Source organism: Varanus komodoensis, unplaced genomic scaffold (assembly GCF_004798865.1).
Source record: "Varanus komodoensis strain SLA01 unplaced genomic scaffold, ASM479886v1 scaffold1, whole genome shotgun sequence".
Lineage (NCBI taxonomy): Eukaryota > Metazoa > Chordata > Lepidosauria > Squamata > Varanidae > Varanus > Varanus komodoensis.
In genome coordinates, this window is record NW_025335268.1 from 111,158,242 (window position 1) to 111,179,838 (window position 21,597).

Sequence of the window (21,597 nt, forward strand, 5' to 3'; positions counted from 1 at the left end):
ACTTTTAAGTTACATATATGTCCTTTTGATAGACTAAACTCCAGAGCAGAATATGTCAACTACAGGGTTAGAAAACACAGACTATCTTTGTTACTTTAACGGTCTCCGTGACATGTAAGGAATCAAAGTTACCTGGGATAACAAATGTCATTTTTCATAAAATTGTAAATCAGAATGTTTTCCCATGACAACTTAAGGCAGTACAATTATGATGAGTCAGCAAGGGAAGGCATGCTTGTTATCTTGCTTTCATAGTGTATATGAAACAGTTTAATAGTACAATTTTCTGAATGTTGTAGCATTAGCCTATCTCTGAAATATTTGGTTGCAGCTTAGAAATGATGATTCTGAGAATTACATATATGGCATGGATTCTTATTATATTATTTTTCAGTAACTATATTAATGGCATTCTCTTTAAATCCTAAGTTATATTGGAATAGTTTGTTCTTTAGGAATAAAGAAAATGCTCAGAGTTGCCTATAATAATTCCAAGTGTTTGGCCACTATTAAAAGGAGAACTGTGATTGGATCACTATATTTTTATGTTTATGCAAAAGCACCATTTAACTGAATGGGAGAGGCAAAGAGGTTAACTGCTGTACTGTTGTCCTGATCTGCATTGCTTCTGCAGGTCTGAAAATAGTCTCACAGCTCATAATGACAGTGATGGTAATGTATACTTCCTGCTGGAGAAGAGGAAAAAGAATCTGATGCAGACTGGGAAAATGACATGACAGGGAACAGTTGAACCTGCACTCTATGACAGCAATGACAGAGCTTAACCCTGTCCCAATTTTAGCAGCAGTGGCATGGCAGCTTTCAGATAGTTCTTGATAGTTCTATGAAGGAAGCTATTCACAGCATGTTTACTTCCACATCAATACTTACACAATTGCTCATGTTCGTCAGATATGGGTGAAAGAGAAATATTGCATCGAATTTGAAATGTGCCCTAGTCATCACATCTCAGTTTTTATAGTATATCCTCTTATAGGCAGCTCAGGATAACATTTTTCTGAAGCCATCATATCTAAGGCTATCAAATGTCAGTTACAGTATGAAGAGTATCAAGAATATCATAGAGATGCATGCTGTTCATATATAAATCTGCTGCATCTATTGGCTATTGCCTGTAGCCAAGATCCTGAATAACTGGATTAGCCTAACCAATTAGTCAGTCTACTTCAGAACTTTGATTATGGGATTAACATAAAAAAGCAGAGCCAGGTCTGCTGCTCTCTATTCCATAGATTGTTTGTATCCTTGCATCTCTAGTCACTGTCGTTTTCTGACCATGCGCATACAGAGAAACTCTGAAAAGGGCTTAGAGAATGGGTAGAAAAATACTGTCCATATCTGTGTACTGGGCCTTACACATGCAAGGTTTCAATCCAGGTTTAGCAAGGCAAGTCCTCATCTGGAAATAATCCAGAACACAATAGAGGGTTTATCTAATTCCTAAAATTATAGCCTGATCCTTAATAAATGGTACATCCCACTCCAAGTTTACCCATCTGTAATATATAGAATTGAGTTAATTCAACATATTGTAAATATTTTGAGCTCTTTATGTTATTCTTTGTGATTTATGTGCATCCGACATGTGGGCTCTGCATGCATGCATGGAGCTGTTTTAAGAAGATTCCAAAGCTGATTACTTAGTATTCAGCAGGATGCCAGCCCATAGACACATCTAACTTGAAGGTGGGACTCCTGCCAAGACCTCAGTTCTTTTTTAACTGGTCTTGTGAGTGCATCAGGAAGTGCCTCCTCCACTTACCTTGTGAAGTTGTTCGTCTTTGTCTACTTCTCAGTCCCCTGTATTATCAGGTTCCTTTCTTCTCTATTATCTTCTCACTAGAAGCAAAAAAGAAATAAAGAAAAGAAAATTTCCTAGCCTCTCTTTCCCTGCTTTACCCTCATCAAACAGACAAAATGACACTCAAAGCCTCATTCCACAACTGTGTGGCGTATGGCAGTAAACTCCCTCCTACAGATGGCCACTCCCTTTGCCTTTTTGTCTGGGAGAATCTCATGTCATTGACTCCTACTACCACTGCCAGGCTTTCACTAAGCAGGCCAGAAGACATCAGGCAGAACATCCAAAGGCTGAATTATGGGGTCTCAGCCTCCTTGTGGAGGATGTCCACCCATCCATCTCTGGTGCTCCTGTTTGCACTAATACGGATGAAAATTTAGACCTCCCCCCATCAAAAGTACCTAAGATGGGGTAGCCGAAAACAGTGAACAAAAGGAGTAAGTCTCCAAAATTGTTTGCCCTTACTAAGGAAAAGGGGAACAGTAAGAGTGCCCAAAACTGTGTGGATATTCTGCCTACTACTGGCCTCCCATGTACTGAAGACACAGTGCTAACACAAGATCTGAGCCATCCTTCTGCTCCAACACTGAAACCAATAAAAAGCCTCATTCTCAGCCTCTGAAAAGTACTTTGGTCTCAGAGGCTGGAATCCACAATCTTTCCCCTGCTGTCTTTCCACAACCAGACCTGACTTTCATACAGAGACATATATCCCCTGTAGCTTCGATTCCGAGTGTCTTCCTCCATACCAACCAATCTAGACCTCGCTACTGCTCTCAATCTCCAGCCTCCAATAAAGGCCACAGAACCTGCTGAACTCCTCCTCCATGCCAATGAGACTTTGATATGTAGTACTATAGAGAGTGCTGGGGCTCAGTCAACTCCAGGCATGGAGGATCTCATTGGAACCCAACCAGATCTGACCATTACTCTTCTCAGCCTGCCCCTAGCTTTGCTGTTCCACCCTCTGGGCTTCCATGGATCCTAGATAAATAGCTCCATCCCGTGAGTGACTGCCTTGCTCTAGCTTGCCTAGTCACCAATTGCACTGCATTGAGCATCACTTGGAATGTGAACACTATACTTCTATGCCAGCCATATCTTCTCTGGCCCGATGCTTCAATATACCGCCTAATGCATTGGTAACGACACAAGACTTTCCCGTGCTGTGGAAGACTCTGGTCTATTTTCTGCTCAAGTCCTTCATGTGGTACATAATCTTGGACTAAACCCCAGGCCAGATCCTACCAGGGCAAAAGACCCAGTTTTTGTGGGGGTCTATGCTGAGAGACCCGAACCAGTGACCATTCCACTCCCACCCACACTCCTTGAGGCAGTACACCATGAATGGAAATCTCCAACATAAGTGGTCTCTCCACCTCAATGACTCCAAAACATGTATCGCGTTCAAGAGAAGGATGACAAACTTCTCTTTCATCATCCTCAATATAATTCCATTATTGTCTAGTCCTCTCAAAGGCACTCTAGGAGGAAACATTCCACTCCATCTGACAAAGAAGGCAGATGCCTTGATGCAGTCAGCTGCCATTTCTATTCCTTCAGCCCTTTCCATCAAGATGATAAATTATCAAGCCACCATGGCTAGATATCATCTCATGCTATGGGATAGAGTAGCATCCCTTTGCTCTTCTCTCCCCAAAGTGTCCAAGATTTGGCTAACAAGATTAAAAACGAGGCTTCCCACCTGGCCCAACAAGAAATCTATATTCCATGACACCAAGTGGAATGTGGAGCCTGAAACATGGCAGGGGCAATAAGTCTTTGTTGTTTTGCCTGGCTTTGATCCTCTGGCCTCTCTGGTGAAGCAAAAACAAGAACTGAGGATATGCCATTTAACAGGGCAGGTCTATTTCATGAGACCACTGATGATTTCATGGACTCAGTCCAAAAGGCAAGAAATAGCATCCATTACATGGATCTCAGACACCTTCGAGACCTTATACCTCTCATAAGTGGCACAGACCTTCCTACCCATAATACCAGCCAAATCCCACTACCACTACTACTACACAGCATCATCCTGCCACACAGAGTAGGCACCAAGATCCCTTGTCCTGGATCCACCAAGTTTGGAGACGTCAGGTGGACTCTAGGAGGCACATTTGACTCCTTCTAAAGCCTATGCAGTCCTCCCTACATTTCAACCATCACCCCTTCAGCCCTTTTTCTACTCTTGGGCGGCCATCACCTCAGATTCATGGGTTATTTCTATAATCTCCCATGGATACCATATCCAGTTTCAAACTCTTTCACATTTTATGATACTGAAAAGGACTAGCCTGTCCATACCCTTTCTTGAGGAAATCTCTCTATTTCAGAATGGAGACATAGAATGAGCACCACTCAGTACTCCTGGTTTTTACTCCAGGTAAAGAAGATGAAGGCCTTCATCCAGTGCTCGATCTGAGGGCCCTAAACCAATATATTAAACCCAAACGTTTTAGAATGGTTTCTCTCCAAACCATTCTCCCACTGCTCTCTGAAGGTGCTTCGTTCACATCCTTAGACCTTAACGATGATTATTTTCATTTTCTGATTAAAGGAGTCCTACAGGTATTTCTTCTGCTTTCGGATGAATGATGAGCAATAAGACAGAATTGCATAGCAGAAACTACAATAATGCTGAGAGATTTTGAAGTTAAGTTTTGCTTCTTTTCTTCTGTGTTACATCATCCCCTGTATTTCTACTAGCAGAAAATTCAGTATTTCCTGTAGCAGTCATTTCCTGTAGCAGAAAATCAGGTAGCCATGGCCAGGTAGAAGGAACCCAACTATGAACCAAGTTGAATTATAAATACACAGGCATATTTGTCAATTAATTTCTTCATCTTGACTGGAGTCTTAGGTCTTGTCTAGTGGCAACAGAAGCCTGTGGCTGCAAAGTAAATTGTACTGTTTCAGACAGCAGCCGATGGGCGCTGTTTTGAATACATACCTTCCATTCTCTTCCACATATAGACCATGAAGATCTCTAGAACTATACATGAATGAGATAGTAGAATCAGTTGTATCAATTTAGACTACAAGGTCAGGATGCTTTAGAATTTTGCCCTATAAAAACAGCACTGTGCAAACAGAAGACTAACACTTCAGCAAGAAATGTTCCAAGCAAGGTGCCTGTATATGCTTTTTTAATTTTCAAAATTTTATGTTCAGATAATTTTTAACACAGAGGTAGAGTTTCATACTAATACACCTCCCTAAAGTATGCATGGGTACAGTTCATTTTATCATTATATTTGGCTGTATGTGTGGACTAGAGCTTTTAATTTCTCCATAAACAACCAGAACAAAGAGTGGCATCAGAAAATAGGGTAATCATTCTTTTGTGTTATCGGATATGCTAGTACAAAAAAATAAGTGGCTACTGGTGTAGTTCTATGTGGTTGAACATTCCATCAAGTACAGAAGTCCCCTTGTCCTTAAATGTTTCTTTTCTTCATGAAGAGGGACTGAGGCCTCACATGGATTTGACAGAAGCTAGTGGTGACTCTCCCTCCTCTCACCACTCCCTGGAACCCCACTCTGCCACCTGCTTTGAAGTTAGCTGGCTGAGAAAGAACTGTACAAGCTGAGAGGTCAAGGCAGGGCTGAAAGCAGAGGCTCCACTGCTACCTCAGAGCGCTTTTCTGAGGTTGCACTGAGGACTCCATCTTTTCCTATGGTTGCATGGTAGAGAGCATCTACCAGCCATAGGTTTGTGCTCTAAAATGTTATTAAAAATGCAAACAAAGTACTAAGCCAGCCCCTCTTGCATAACAGTCAGTGCTCACAAATGTAAGTTCTTAAAATAGAAATGCTTACAAAACGATATCCAAAGTTTTATACCATTTTCATTTTGCTAATTAGTAGTTTAAATATTTGATTCAGGTTTAGTTGTCTGTGGCAACCAGAATACAAAGAAACAATATAAGTGGCTAGGAAAAGCAGTTGGGTATTTTAAGTTATTTACTTAAGGTATGTATGATCCAAACTATTCAGCAGAAAGTTGTTCTGCAAAACCTCTGAAAAAATAAGCAGAAATTCTAAGATATCAAAAGTCTGCTGCAATTTTGTTAATTGCAATAGGGCTTGCAAAATTTTTTCCAGTGGATTGTGCACTCAATCAGATAGGTTCCATAAAAGCCTAAAATATAATAGGATTGAATATTGACATTTTCAAAATCTGAGGCAACGATTCAGCCTTTTACTGAGACAGAATACACTGGTGTTGTGTATTGATTGCAGAACAAATCAATGTAAATTTGATGAATGAACCTCATTCATATTTCCCTTTATCTGGATCTGCTTGATAAGAGTGCTTGTGGGTGTCAAGTTTACTGTCTGAAATATGTACTTATTAAATGAAAGGATGTAGAATTGAACCAAAATGGTCAATTTTGCTTAATTTCTTACAGAATTCACTCTGCTTGACCTGGATAATTAATAACATTGAGAAATTACAGTTAACAAGAAGGGGAAGGAGTTTACCAATTAAAACTAGTAGCATCACAGAAGTAATTTTGCAATTAATTTTGGAGATTTCAAGTATTATTTCTCTTAATCACGGGTTGTAAAATTATAAAACAGCTACAAGCTTGTATACACCCTTCTTCTGCATCACAGTGGTTTCAGTTCTGTACTGTGTTTTCTTTAGAACTCGTTTCTATGTTGACTTCTCATGTGGACAACTTATTGCCAGATTAATACCATGTCAACTTCATATTGTGCATCTATCAGTTAGAACCAATTCAGACAACTGTATGGCAGAAGTTAGAATAGCATGGGAGGTTCTCAAATGGCAAACTGATACGAGACAACCTTTATGTGGTTGGATTTTCAAGTGGTTGCATCATTGTTAAATGTGTGTGTGAAGTGAGCTTTGAAGTTTCTAATACAACAGAGAGTAGCAAAGGCAAAAGCCAGCTAGAAGGCAAAAGCCAACAAGAACAAACAAACAAAAAGTTTGCTCTTGGCAAACAAAATTCTATAAGTATTTTCAGTAAGCAACTAGAAAGTCAAAAAACATAACTAAACATGGCAAACCTATTATAATACTGCTGAAGGGGGCTATTTCTTATTTGCAGTCTATGTTCCGCTTAATGGTTTTGTTGTTTTTTTCATATATTTTTGAAAAATAGATTTGAAGTAGGGTTTAGTTACATATGCATACTTATTTTTTAAATAGCAAAGCAGATACTTTGTGAAACCTTTCTTACTATGAGATATTCCAGACAGAGCTGTTGTAGCACTACCAATCATTGAACTTCTGCTGTAAAGTACAAGTGGAATTTCCATCTGTTACCTACACTGTTAAGGGAAATGACCTCGTTCATCTTTCCTCTCCAGTAAGCTGAGATGTAGTCTAAGCTCTTCCTTCCCTTTGCTTCTTCCTACCACCATGTTCTTTCTGCCAAAGTTTATTTCTTTTTCTCCAAAATTGCAGGCCATCATGTTGTGGGGATGGAGTGTTAAAACTTCCCTCCTACAGAAGGGCAGATAAAAAAGTAAAAAAGTATTCTATTCATTGTCTTTTTTAACTCTGGTAATAGTGAACCTTTGGAGGATAAACAGATGGTGGAGAAGGATGATATAATACTAGGCTCACAAAACACCGCGGTCCAAATCAAGGCCACATGCATTTACACTAGAGCAAAGTCAAAGCCGTGAACCTTCAGGCTTTCAGAATTGCTTAGTCATGCAAACATGTTTGTATTGAATGATTTGAGCTGCTTCGCACAGGTTCTTCCCTTCATTTTGTTACTTAAACAGGAGTGTGTGTTGTAGGTGAGTAGAGGGATAAATAAAAAAGCAAAGGCAAAAGGAATCAAAATGCCATTGTCCGGCAATCCTGAAGCCATGCCTCTGCCAACATCACCATATACATCACATACCTACACCTCCACAAAACACTGTGGGTTCCCAAAAATCAGATAGTCCCGACAATTTTCTTTTGTGGATTATGATGCATCAGAAAATGAATGGTTTTTCCTTGCTGTATATGGAGAAGTTCATGAAAAGCTGGAGGAAAACAGGAGGACATGGAATTACTGCAGGAGACTAGCATCAACATGTGAACAAAAATTCCTACTAATAAATCCCTATGTACACCTTTCTACAAACAATTTAGGATACAGTCCTCTGGGTGTAGGATAATTCTGGAGCTGGGATTCTGAACTGAGAGCACCTTTTACAGCTAGTGCAGTTCTTTCCATGCCAGTTGTGGCTCCAAGTTTGCAAGAAGGACCTTGGGGTCAGTAGGAGAGGGGAAGTGCAGGGAGGGAAGGAAAGAAGCACCACCATCCCAAGAGGAATGCTGGTGGTGTCTTGTTTTTGGAGCAGGGAGGATTGACAAGCACTGCGTTCCTCCTGTCCTCTGTGCGAGGTTGCAGACAGCCACTCGGGGTGGCATCTTAAACTAGGTTTTAATGGTGGTAATAACGGACACTTTTTCATTTATATCCTCCTTTTTATCTGATACGCAGTTTCCTGAGGACTGTATGTGGCATTGCTAGTAAAAGTTATTTCATTGTATTTTTTTTGTCTCTTCTTTATATCATACACATATGATTAATACATCACTGCATATTGACCCATATATTTAATTTTGTACCTAGATGCATTTCAGCAGTATTATTCTACCGTTTCTGTTCATGCTTGTAATTTTGAAATACTTCCACACCAGAACTATCAGTTTCAAATTGCTTGACAAAACTTGTTGAATTTTGTTTCCCACTTCTGTTCCTAGAGTCACTGATTTATTTCCCATGAGTATGCTTGTTGTTCATCACCAACATTGATGCTGAACTATTTTCAAGAAACATCTTCTCTCAATGTGCAATCATATTAAAGAGTAATTAGAAAGTGAAAGTACTTGGCAAATCCATTTGTTTAACCCAAGTCTGTCATAATAGCATATAAAATGAATTTGATCATATTTTTTAGAGCAGAAAGGGCAAAAGGTGAGATGCTCTCCCCACCTTACAGCTGCTTGAGGTAGTTCCCTTTAGGCATATTTCTTTTAATTTTCAATAGCAAAAGTAAGCTAAGCTGGGAGAGGGAGTTTGAGACAGGAGCTACAAGAAGGTATGCAGCAGGTACCCTCAGCTACCCTTACCAACATGTCTATTTAGCCCACCCCGCTTTGTATGTGATTCAGAAAAATGGGTTCCAACAAATGGGTCTGTCACCATCACATCTCATTGAGCCCTGACTTTTCTCATCTCCACCATTTAGAGTGAAACTAGCCAACACATAATTATTAACATGAAAGTAAATCTGTCAAACACATCTGAGTCATGTAGAGTAAATTGTTACATCAGCTTATTAGCATATCGATTTTGTCTTAGGCTTTAAGTATAAAACTGTTGGCATTCAAATGCCAATGATCAGTAAAGTGGGCAGTGGCAAAGTTGCCAAACCACAGCCACAATACTTTCCTTTTTCAGATTTCAGAACCTGGTCATTCCCCTGTCTTCTGGCCAACAAACCTGGGGTGGTTTCATGGTAAGTCTGACACTGAATTTAAACTGAAGCAGTTGTTTTTGTAAACCAAAGATAACAAAGAAGGTTCTGAAATAATATTTGTTCTTATTGCAGATGGAACTGAGTACACATGATAGAGCACTGGAGATCTCCATTTCAAATTGAGGGTCTTGTGACCTGAACAAAATATTGCCTCACATCATCCACTATAAAACATCATCCAAATGTCTGAGTTAAGGAATCTATGAATAAATATTATTTGCCTGTCTCATGCACTTATATGGCTCACCAACAAAGAATTTTCTCATCATGAAGGCTACCTTCTGATTTTTTAAAAAGCCAAATAAGTCAATAATTCCTACAGTATAAATTAATGAAATCCGTTTCAAGTAAACTTATATTTCAAGGCCAAATCATAGAAGAATGGAACATGTGTGCAAGGATCCTACTTTCTAATTCAGAAGTCCAGCATGCAGATCTTACTAAAGGCAACAACATTTTAGGCTCATGTTTGAAGGGGATCATATATGATCTGTTGGTGAGGTATCATAGTTTCTTTTAAATTTTCATCATGCGCTACAGCAGAAAAATAACACTTTGACATCAGATATTAATATCACTAGTGTACTGATGGTACCTTTAGGAAAACAATTGTGTGAACTGAAGTGTAATGGTGTTTCTTCAAGATGGAACAAAGTAGGCCTGGATGCACTGGGTTGACAATATATCTCCTCACCTTTAGAAGTCTGGAGGTTCCAAGTTTTACTATACTTCTATTTTTTTCTTGACTTTTGAGAGAAATACAGTTTATTCTGCCCTAAATAATAAATTTATTTCAGGAGACACTCATTAGTTTTTTACCTCCATTTGTGTCATCATCCTGTAGCATGTGCTATTATAAAAGTGAATCCTTAAGCATTCCCACATTTCCACGTGCTCTTTGTAGACAAATGAATCTGATTTTCAGGTAAAAGTTGTAAAAGAAGGTGGGTAGAAGCCTTGCTTATGATAACGTAAATCACTCTAGCCAACATACTATGTGTCAGATCATCCATGCTGCATGTTTAGGGATCATAGTTCTGATCTGTTAATAAACCCCTTGGATAGAAAACTTTTTTTTATGTTATCAGCCCTTTGCACTGCATCAAGATCAGCCAAACTGAAGAATGGGTTTATTCATGTCCAGTCAGAAAACCATCTAAAATTTTCTCCTTTCCCTCTAAAATAATAGGACTACTTTAGAGTAAGTGGATGGAGAACTGTGGCCTAAGTTAGGATTTTTTAGTCCTTAGGTTCAAAGCCAAAATTAGGCTTGCAGGATATAAGAAAGGGACATGCAGACAGATACTTTTACACTTGGGGCCATTTACTGCAACAAGATGGACCATCAGCCTTTGCAAAAAATGCACACCCCAAAATCTAAATGGAGCCCAGCATCAGCTTGGCTACCAGAAAATATTCCTCTGAGGTTTTGCACATGTAATTCAAGGCTTTGTTGAATGTCTTTGATCTGTCTGGAATTTGTACTCTTTCTCTTAAATTATTTTCCTGCTATTTGTTAAAACAACATTTAAAGTAATAAAAGATTTTTCTCTTTCGTGTGTGGGCTCTTTCTTCATTATTACTCTTCTTGTTGCTTACTGTCTTGTTATAGGAAAGCAGTAGTTCTTATTTGACAATGCTTAAATTTACACTTCAACAATGAATTGCACTTTTTCACTACCACCCTGTATATATAAAAATAGTTAAATGTCATGATACAGCTATCCCCTTGGGATCATGGAAGGTTCTAGAGCACAGGCTATTTTTCTTTTCCCACTTCCAGAGCATCTGTGTGTGATTAAATGGTTGGGACAGCTCTCTTTAAAATGGAGGAGTTATGCTTTCCCTCAAAGCATATGCGGAGCCATGAACATGCTACTCTCTCTACACTGTAACTCATGTGTTCTGGATTATTACATTTCTGTTTGTGGGTATCCGAAAGATCCATTAGGCATAACGTTAAGCCCACTGGGACCCTTTTTTATCTTTGTTCAACTGTTCCCAGAAGGTATTTGCTTGGTAAATTGGTGTGCGATAATGTTTAGACTTATGCTGAGGAGATTCAGACTCAGTTCCTCACACTGACTGATGATTTTAGGCTAACAAGCTAGTGAGAATAAGGTGGATGAAGCATATATTACCTTTTGAGTCCTTCAGAGGACAGGTGGGTTAAAAAAATGAAATCTCAAATTCCTTTAAAAATTGACTTCTCTTATAATAGTTGTTTGTGATGTGGCTTGGGCTATTGAAGTGTCTTTAGGCATGCTGGTCAAACTATAAAGGGTTTGGTGATTTGTTTGCTTGCTTGCTTTGATCTTGGCTGTATCTTCCCATTGTTATAATACTTTTCTGGGAGGAAATTGATGGCATTCAAGTAATGGCAGACTTGAGACTAATGTATAGCTTTCTTTGCCATATATTTTGACCAAAGCTTCTGCATATCAGCATGCCTTTCTGTACTTATGATCACCAGAGTTTAGAAAAAGGAATAAGAAAAGCAAGGGAATGCCTGCATGAACATTATACTTCTGTAGGTCAGATGTAAAAACCAAGCCATGGCTCAGTAATAATTTAAAACGTAATTCACAGCTTTCTTCTCACCTTCAATGCTCTGATTTATCTTCTTGCCTGCCTGGTTTGAGGAAACCATAATTTATCATTAACAAGAAGATTGGCCAAGTTATTGTTTGCCTCCAAGCCAGAATTGGAATCCACAACTTTTTAAACAAACCATAGTTTATGCAGTGAAACAGTGACAAGATTGGAACATAGAAGGGAAGGAACATATACACCTGAAGTCCACCTAAAGCCAAAGCACATATCAGCCTTTATGTCTGAGCTCGACCATTATCTCTCAGCAATGGTAATAAAGCAATACTGAGAATAAAGTTGAGACTTTGGGGAAAATATGTGACCTTTGCAATATTCTTGAACATAGGAATCAGAAGAAGAAATCAAAATATCTGATAAGTGTTTTTTGCTCAAAACCAAGGTAACGATCTGAGATGTGCATCAAATGTTTACGCTAAGGCAAAGAATACAAAATGATATGCATGAATAACTGGTAAACTATGTTAATAAATATGCTAATAATAAGCCTGAGAACAGCTTCAGCCATCTTAGAATGTTAATAATAAATTAAAGAAAATAAAAAGGAAGAACTAGGAAATGCTTGAATTAACTAACTGTAACTAGTGGAAAATAAATGTACAGTTTTACATAGAGTTAAGTGTATGCCCCTTACAGAGTACGATGAATATGGCCACTCTGAACGAGAAAATTCATATGATAACTCAATACTTCAAACTATGATGCTACCAGAAAAAAAACCTGAAAATTTTCTACTCTGGGTGGGTTTATCTATAACTAGTTTAGACGGTGCATCCTAACTTAAATCTTATAAATTTATTTGTACCTTAGACCTTTTGTTGGCTTCTGATCCTTGCATATGGAGGATAATTGGGATGGGTGGTGATGGAGTTTTTATTTGGCAGTTCCTTGGGCCAGGATGCTTGACCATCTCCTGCTTTCTTTTAGTCCTGTGAGGCTTTGAAAGCAAAGGCTTGAATTAATTGCATATCAAATTAAAAGAAAGGCTCTTGAAGAATGTCAAATTCAGCCATCTTCCAGAGATGGCTACATTATTTTGTAAAAATGGCTTAAATGAAGCCTTGGATATATCCTAATTTTAAGTCCTGATTTTAGTGAAAATGTCAGGGTGTATTACCTTGAAGAATGAAAACTCTTTGATTTTGATGTGGAGAACACAACACAAATACAGTATTTGCTTAAGAGCTGCCTCATTTGTGCCAGCAGTATGCTAATAGAAATGCCATGAAGTAGCCCTTGATGACTTGTAGCACAGATCTATCTATCTATCTATCTATCTATCTATCTATCTATCTATCTATCTATTTAAAGCTTTTATAGACCATCCCATTACTAGCATCTTGGGACAGTTTACAAGTACAGATAAAAAATGGCACAGCATCCAGCAATTCATATTCCATACATGATCAGCTGTCTCTCTCATCAACAATTTTATGATATCTGGACCTCTTGGACATGGTTTTATTTTCTGAGGTTTGATCCAGTTTCAGTCATTCTTAGAGTAAGTCCACTGAATTAAGTTAAATGAGACTTAGTTTAATAATGGATAGTATCCAGTGTTAGCCTTATATAGAGAGACCTACTGAAATGAATAAGGCTTGCTAGTCATAGCTATCTTAAGACCCATTCATTTCAGTGGGTCTACTTCATACAGACATAATGGTTACTACCAAGTGACTGTCTTAAGTCTGGTTGACTTCTGCGGGTCTGCTGTAAATAATCCAGGCATGTCTGTACTGCAGTTTCTTGTCCTTCTGTGTTTCTTTGGCATCCTTTACTCTTTATTCCTGTCCCCTACTGACTTTGCTTAATCAAACAAACAAACTTAATCATAAAATCAATGTAAATACATTCTACATAAAAAACACTGGTATTCTCAGCATTAAGCACAAGCATTTCTTGTGTTTTTTCCACAAGACTGGTGCATGCTCAAGAATATCTAGCTTGTAAATTGTAGTTTTTGTTATTTAATAACTGTTACATTCACAGGCCCTTGCTTAGTCCTCACACAGCAGCTGTGCAAGAGGTGACCAAAGTCCTAGGGCTTATTGGGAGATCTGTGATTGAACTCAGGCCTCTTAGCTGCAAATTGGAGCAGCCTTGATTAATGTAATCAATGTAATTAATGTAATATAATATTACATTTGGTCAGGAGTAGCAGATCTCTTTCAGCCCAAAGGCTGAATTTAGTTTTGCAGACACTTTCTAGGACATGGTCCTGTAGAGCCAAACACAAAGGGGGTAGTGCCAAAAAAAAGCATGTTTTGGGATGGGTGGTGTTACCCATCACCAAGTTGTTACTGCCAATAAATAAGCCTTCGAAAAGCCAGTTCAACCTTTTAGAATGGGGAAAAACTGGACAAAAGTTGGGAAAGCAGAAACTGAACAGTGATTGCGGAATAGGCCATGGCCATCTGGGAAGCATAAGTGGGCCTGATTTGGTCTTTAGGCCTGAGGTTTTACATTTCTGTAATACATAGTGCATGATAGGCCAGATCTAGTAAGGATCCCAGTTGCTGGATGTGTAGTCAAGTACTCCCATGTAGCACACTCTACATAGAGAGAACCCAGTGTGAGGGCATGAATATGGTAGCTTCTTTCTCAGTGTGGATCCTCAGCCTGAAATGGGACAAAGCCCTGTAAAGTGGAAGAATTATTAGCCCAAATAAAAATAGTATTGCTATTGAACAAGAGAGTAATTTAACAATAATTACACTGACATGGGGGTGGGTGCCCCAATGAGTTGCATACAGGCTTTTCATACTCAAAGAATAATGGATATGCTACTGGTGATACTTTCAACTGTTTTGTATTATTATATAATTTCAGTTGATCTTTAAACTTTATGCCCCATGTAGCCACAATGATCAACAATGTTATTAATTGTACCTCTTCTGTCTGTTGCAGGCAAATGGACACAGTTTTGTACATATGGAACATGAAAAAGCTGTATTACTACTGAAGAGTTTCCAGAATACAGTAGACCTAGTTATTCAACGTGAGCTTACTGTCTAAATATTTTTATAAATAGTAAAATATGCCTAGCCAGATCTAATGTTTAATTAAATGCAAATTTATATATATAAATATATATACCTATATATATCAAAGAAATAAATTGCCAATTGCTGGACCAATGGCAAACATAGTGCCAAATGTACAATATTATATGTTAGTCCAGACCATTCTGAGGAAAAGAATACTATATAAATATCCATGTGATTATGTTTCAATTTTCATTGTAAGCATCTGGCTATGCATTGGTCCCAGCTTAAATATCATTTTAAATTATATCTGTTGTCATATAATTTCACAACACAGAAGCACACGCAAGTTCTTTCCTAATTCTGCTGCCCATCAGAAACACTGCCTCAAGATTGTATATTTCTTTAGAAAAAAATATATAAAAAATATAATTCCAATAAAATCTATCTAAAATAAGATATAAATGATTTTTAGATCAAATTTAGGGCTGCAATTCTGTACTCACTTACCTGTCCATTGAGCATAAAGGAACTCATTTCTGAGTTGACATGACATGTAGATCCTTAAAAACTTTTGGTAATTATTTTTCTAATACACCTATGCCTTAGACTGGAATGTTGCATTTAACATGCTCATCCTGGTTTGGGATAGTGGGAGAGGTTAGATATGTACAATGAAGATTCTTTATGCACTTCCTTTATTTAAACCAGGGTTTCACCGGGTGGTAAAAACTGGGAGAAAGGGGACCAAACTGGTTACATGAGGAATGAAGTTCTCTTAAACTGTGTGTGGCCACACAGAAGATTGTCTTGACCACTCATTCCACTGCCATAGACAGAGAACTCCCCAGTAAATTTTAAGGAATAGGCTGGTTGGAATGGAAAGGGGTGCACCCCTAGGTATTCTGCATTGTAGTCAATTAGGTTACTTTAAAGATAGCTACTCACACTTTGAACTGGATCTAAAGTATCTTAGCCAGAAGTTAGCTGCTGCAAAGAGAGCATAAAATGCTTTTCTAGTGAAGTGATAAGCCCTCCCCTTGCCCCAGGGTGCCAGAACAATGATTTACTACATAGGGGAAAGTGTTATAACTGATGGAACTAAATCAGGAGCTGGATCCAGAATAGCTCATCCACCCATGAAAGATAGCAAAATGGGACTTCCACGTCCTCTGTCTTCCACCTGCCACCCATCCCCTCCATGCACCTTCTTTAGGGTTTGTCAGTGCTATCGTGAATTGAAGGAGGAGAGGCTGAAGGGATGGAGAGGAGAGTCCTGTTCTGCCAGTGGTATACTTTCAGAGATGGAGGAACAACTTTGGATCCAATCCCAGGGGTGTTGAATGCATTACCAAACACTACTAGTAAAAGTCTCTTAGGGAAAAGGGGAAGTCAGTTCTTTCATACCTCCAGTGTATATCAGAGCTGAGGGCATTGTGGTTACAAGCTCATGCCAATTGGCATACACACAGCTTATTGCTGCATACATGAAGCCTTGGATCCAGGACCGTGTTTATATCTTGGTTCCATACTAATTAGATAAAAACATTAGCTATCAAGGTGAGGCAGCTCATGAATAAGCCATTCATTCTTGAACCTGTAGTACACAGTCTAGACAAGAATCAATTACCAAGCTTTTGCTGATGCTTTTAGCGTACTATATATAAACTTGTAATAGGTAGTGAATCATATTAAAGTGTGCAGTTGTTAGTATGAGCAGGCAAGTTTTTTTTATTTCTCTGCTTGTTAACTTTATTTCTCTTTATTGTTATCTTTAAGCCAGCTGTAAGCCCTCTTTCCAATGACTAAACATTCAGTCAGGGCAACCTAACATTGTAGTGCAATGCTTCCAAAAGAAATCACTCTGCAATTAACAAGGCAACCTCACTTTGGAATTATTCATTCCTAACTAAAGGCACTGTATTCCTAAACTATATATTCCAATTTGAATAGAAATATAGAAACAAAGTGAGTCAGAAGGGGCCTCCTGGACCATCTTGTCTGACCCCCAGCTCCAGCCAGATCCACTCATGTAATCTCCAACATGTGGTTGTGCAATCTTTCCTTGATCACCCTCAGTGATGGGGCCTTAGCCACCTCCTTTGGAAGCATATTCCATATTCTAGGGGTCCTCACCAGGAAGTACTTCCTGACATCCAACCTGGTTCCTTGAGCTTTGCTCCATTGGAACGCACCTTGCGCTCCACTGCAGGGAAGAACAGGTCATGGCCCTCCTCCACATGACATCCCCTCACATACCTATAAGTTACTAAAACATCCTCTTGGAGTTTCCTCTTCTCCAGGATGAAAAGACTCAGTTCCCTCAATCTCTCCTCATATGTCATCCCTCCCAGCTCAGCTACCATCCTTGTGGTCCTGTGCTGAACTAATTATAACCTAGCTATGTCTCTCTTATAATGTGGAGTCCAGAACTGAATGCAGTACTCCAGTTGTGGATGCACCAAGAGTCATGTAGAACAGTATCAGCACCTCCCTAGTTCTGGAAGCTATGCTTCTGGCTATATATCCAAGGGTGTTATTTGCCTTTTTAACTGCTGTGTCAGACTGCTGTCTCATGTTCAGCCTGCTGTTGACAAGTACCCCAAGATCCCTTTTGCAAGTACTGCTCTCCAGTCACTTGTCCCCCATCCTGTACCCGTGACACCTATTTCTGTGTCCCAAGTGCAAAACCTTGCATTTATCCATATTGAATACCATCCTATTGTCCCCTGCCCACTTCCACAGCCTGTCCAGATCCTTCTGGACAGTAGGTAGGCATGGTAGGCATGTTGTGAGTGAAGCTGGCTAGAGCCGGGGGTCAGACTAGATGGCCCAGGAGGTCCCTTCTGACTTGCTCTGTTTCTATGTTTCTGGATCTAGTTCACCTGCTACTGAGTTGTGCCTACCACCTCCACTTTGGTATCATCCGTGAATTTAGTCTGCAGACTGGTTATCCCCTCCTCCAGGTCATTGATAAAAAGGTTGAACAGAATCAGTCCCAGAAATGAGCCCTGGTGGACTTTGCTCATCACCAGCTGCCATCCTGATGATTCCCCACTAATCATCCCCACTAATGATTCCCCTCTGCTTGTGGTCCATCAACCATGCCCTAATCTACTGAACAGTACATAGATCTGTCCCAAAGCTCAACAATTTCTCAACCAGGATATCATGCAGCACTTTGTCAAAGCCTTGCTGAAATCTAGATAAACCACGACTACCACATCTCTACTGTCTAGCCTCCTCAAGACCTTATCATAGAATACAATTGTAGTAGGAAGACAATTGTTTAACAGATGAATCAGGCATTTAGTAATTACACTGGAGGCATTCAAGAGGTAGCTGGACAGCCATCCAACAGGGATGCTTCAGCTAGAGTCCTGCATTGAGCAAGACTGGACTTGATGGCCTTACAGGAACCTTCCAACTCTAATGTTCTGACTGTAATCCATCCTGAGGAGGAGGGATTTGTTTGCAAAGCTCATCTCCCACCTTCAGTTCACTTTTGATTTGTCTGTATATATAATAAGCCAATTTACTTTCCCTTCTCTGCCGTCGGTCCCCAGCATTACCGAGAAATGGATTCTGTGGCAGGACTACAAAAACTGCAGAAATGGGTAGCAGAATGGGGAGTCTTCATAGAGGAGAATGGGAAGCATGGCATTGACAGGGCTCTCTGCCTCTTCCCTACCCATCAAATGTGCAAAAGTGGAGCAGGGACTCTGTCTGGAGTCTCCTTTACCTCCTCCCAATACCAAGCATGTAATCAGTACTGTCAAAGCTATTGCTGATCATGTCTTCAGCCGGTGTGCATATATAGTTCCTTAAGAGCAGCAGCTTGTTGCTACACAAACTTATAGATTGGCTGAGTTGTGCAATTTGTTAGTGAATTATCCATAACTGCACGGAAAGGCTCTTATCCTTCTGACTGCATTCATTCAGTGCAGTTTAGACTAGCACACAAGGAAATAGTGAAACCTACTCCCACTATTCTTTGTAACCTCCTAACCTTTACTGCCATATCTCTTTCCTCATTTCAAGGTCAGACACTCAGGTGCAATCTGCATTGCTGTTATTTCTTGGTGAATGCCAAGGCATTCCTGCTTGATGTAAAATGCATTGGGCTTACACTAGAATAAAACATGGGGAAAGATAATGGATAGATATATTCAGCTTATATAAGGATGCAAGAAAAGCCATGCTGGATCAGAGCAAGGGTCCTTCTGACCCAGGATTCTGTGGCAAGCCAGCTGGCCATGGGAGACCCACAAACAGGACATGGATGCAACAGCATCATCCTGCCCATGTTCACCAACAACTGGTGTACATAGACATACTGCCTCCGGCCCTGAAAAGAACACGTCTTCAGAACCAGTAGCCATTCATTGCCATCTCTTGCATGAATGTGTCCAGTCCAAAGCTGTCCAAATTGTCCTCCATCACTACCATGCAGAAACATTTCCTTATTTGTATAGAAATGAATTCTGTTGTTTAACAGTGCACTTTGTGAAGAAGTACTTGCTTATATCTGTCCTGAATCCCCTACCAATCAACCTTATGGGATGATCCTTGGTTCTGGTAGTAGGAGGGAAAGAGAAAAATCCCTTCCTCTCCTCTTACTCCACACTTCCACACCATGCATAGTTTTGTACCCTTCTCTTATTTTACTCCTTGTTTTTTTTTTCTAACCAGTTTTGGTTGTTGCAACTTTTCCTCATACAAAAAGTGCTCCCATCCCCTTTTTGTATTTTTTCTCTTACACTACAATATCCTTATTTAGATGTGGCTGCAAGAACTCCATGCAATATTCTAGGTATCCTTGGTTTGCATAAGGGCCATTTAATTTTCAGTTCCTTTCTTAATTATGCCTATCACAGGGTTTACCTTTTTCACAGCAGGTGTGCACTGGGTTGGCATTTTCACTGAATTGTCTGCCACAATCCTAAAACTCTTCTTGGTCAGTCACTAGTAGCTCAGACCACTCCAGCTAATTCTTCAAGTATACTAGCTACTGCTTTTAGGGCATGAATTCATACTGTAGCTTATTGGAAAAGTGCTCTTGTTTTCCAAGGGTCCCTTTTTTAAGGGACTTCAAGAGATTTTTGCAAATAACATTTTTAAAAACTTTCAGGCTAATTAAGACAGTTATATCCCACCTTTCCTAGATTTAAGATAGTTTATGTTGAAATATAAAATAATGATTAATCCTAAATATCTATAATACATTGGAAGGAAAACCTGGTAAAATAGTTCAGGACAGTCCCTCAGGACTATGTATATTCAGTTATATATATTCAGGGTGTATATTCAGTTGTATGAAGCCCCAACTGCTTCACAAAGATTCTGACTTTATCCAAAGCACATCAAGTCTTCTCTGAGGCAAACTGACCAGCTGCTGAACCTTTGGACCTGCTTCAAAGATCTGAAGAGTCACAGAAAAGTGAAAATATTCCCTCCACTCAGTACCCTCCACAGAAAGAAAATCCTGGGGGAAGGAGGTCGATGTTGGGGAGTAATTGTTTTGACTTACAGCTTTAGCAACCAACTAGAGATTTACTTTATTGGGGCTCTTATCTAAACACTATGCTTTTTAATGGTTGTTGAAGTAGAATTCTGCCACTTCTTTCAATTGCTCCTTGTTTGTGCACTCTTTTAGGAAGAAGGAACACAGAAAAAAATTGTAATGGAATATTGGTGATTGTTTTTCAGCATGAATAATCAAACTTTTACATAGTTCTGTAGAGATACCCAAAATCTACTTTAAAGGCACTTAGCAACAGTGCCATTCACCTGATATGTGGCAGATTTTATCCTTTCAAAAAGGTTACTTAGCCTTAAGCTTTCATTCAATTCCAACAAGATAAAAAAATATAAAATATGTGATAACCATTTGTTGATTTCCTTATTGTCACTGAGGAAGAAACATGTGAAGTGTTACCTTTTCTAGATCCAAAACAGAGCAGAGGTCAACCAGAGCAGTCCCAAGCAAATTGACCTACTGTGCAAAGCACTGAAGTAGAATTAAAAGCTAATACATTTTTGCCCAAATCCTTACCACAGAGGACCTGCAGGCTTCAACTCACCAGTGTTATTGAATCAGAGGATTATAAGAGTATGCATATCCAGCAGCTGGTCGTAAACATTTCAAAATCCAGCATATTCTGAAAGTCCTCCCCATATAAGCAGCGTAGTTGGAAGTTGGCTGGGAACCATATAGAGTTTGCTTCGAGCTTCTGTGGAAGACTGGCATTCATCTCGTGTGCTTGGTAATCTTTGAATCTCAGATTGAAAAACAGTCAGTCCAGCTTGTATAAAACATGGCACATGTTTACCCCTCCTCATATTGAATGAGGACCAAATGTGGCTTTTAAACCTACTCATCTTAATAATGAATTTAAAATATCTAAGTGAAATCCAAAACTGACTCAAGTATTTACTCTTCAGTTTCCACTTTTGCATTAGAAATGAACTCTGCTGCATTTGTTGCCATGGAAACAGTTGTTGCCAGTGATGCCTGCTATGTAGCTTTCTATCCAAGCTTATTTGCTAGATCACACCTTGAAATGACACTAAACCAGCAACCTTATACATGTCAACTCAGAAGTAAACCTCACTGAGTTGCAGCAGATCTGAGTATACAGAATTGCAGTCGCA

At 39.3% G+C, this 21,597-nt stretch overlaps 1 protein-coding gene across 1 annotated transcript in view; it reads left to right on the top strand.

Annotated features, from left to right (window-relative positions):
• Nucleotides 1-14,974, top strand: part of LRRC7 (leucine rich repeat containing 7) — a 188,112-nt gene extending 173,138 nt beyond the window's left edge. The window contains exon 24 of the mRNA XM_044440627.1: nucleotides 14,867-14,974. Coding sequence (XP_044296562.1) covers nucleotides 14,867-14,974 — 108 coding nt within the window. The remainder of the gene's footprint in view (nucleotides 1-14,866) is intronic.
• The last annotated feature ends 6,623 nt before the right edge of the window (nucleotides 14,975-21,597 follow it).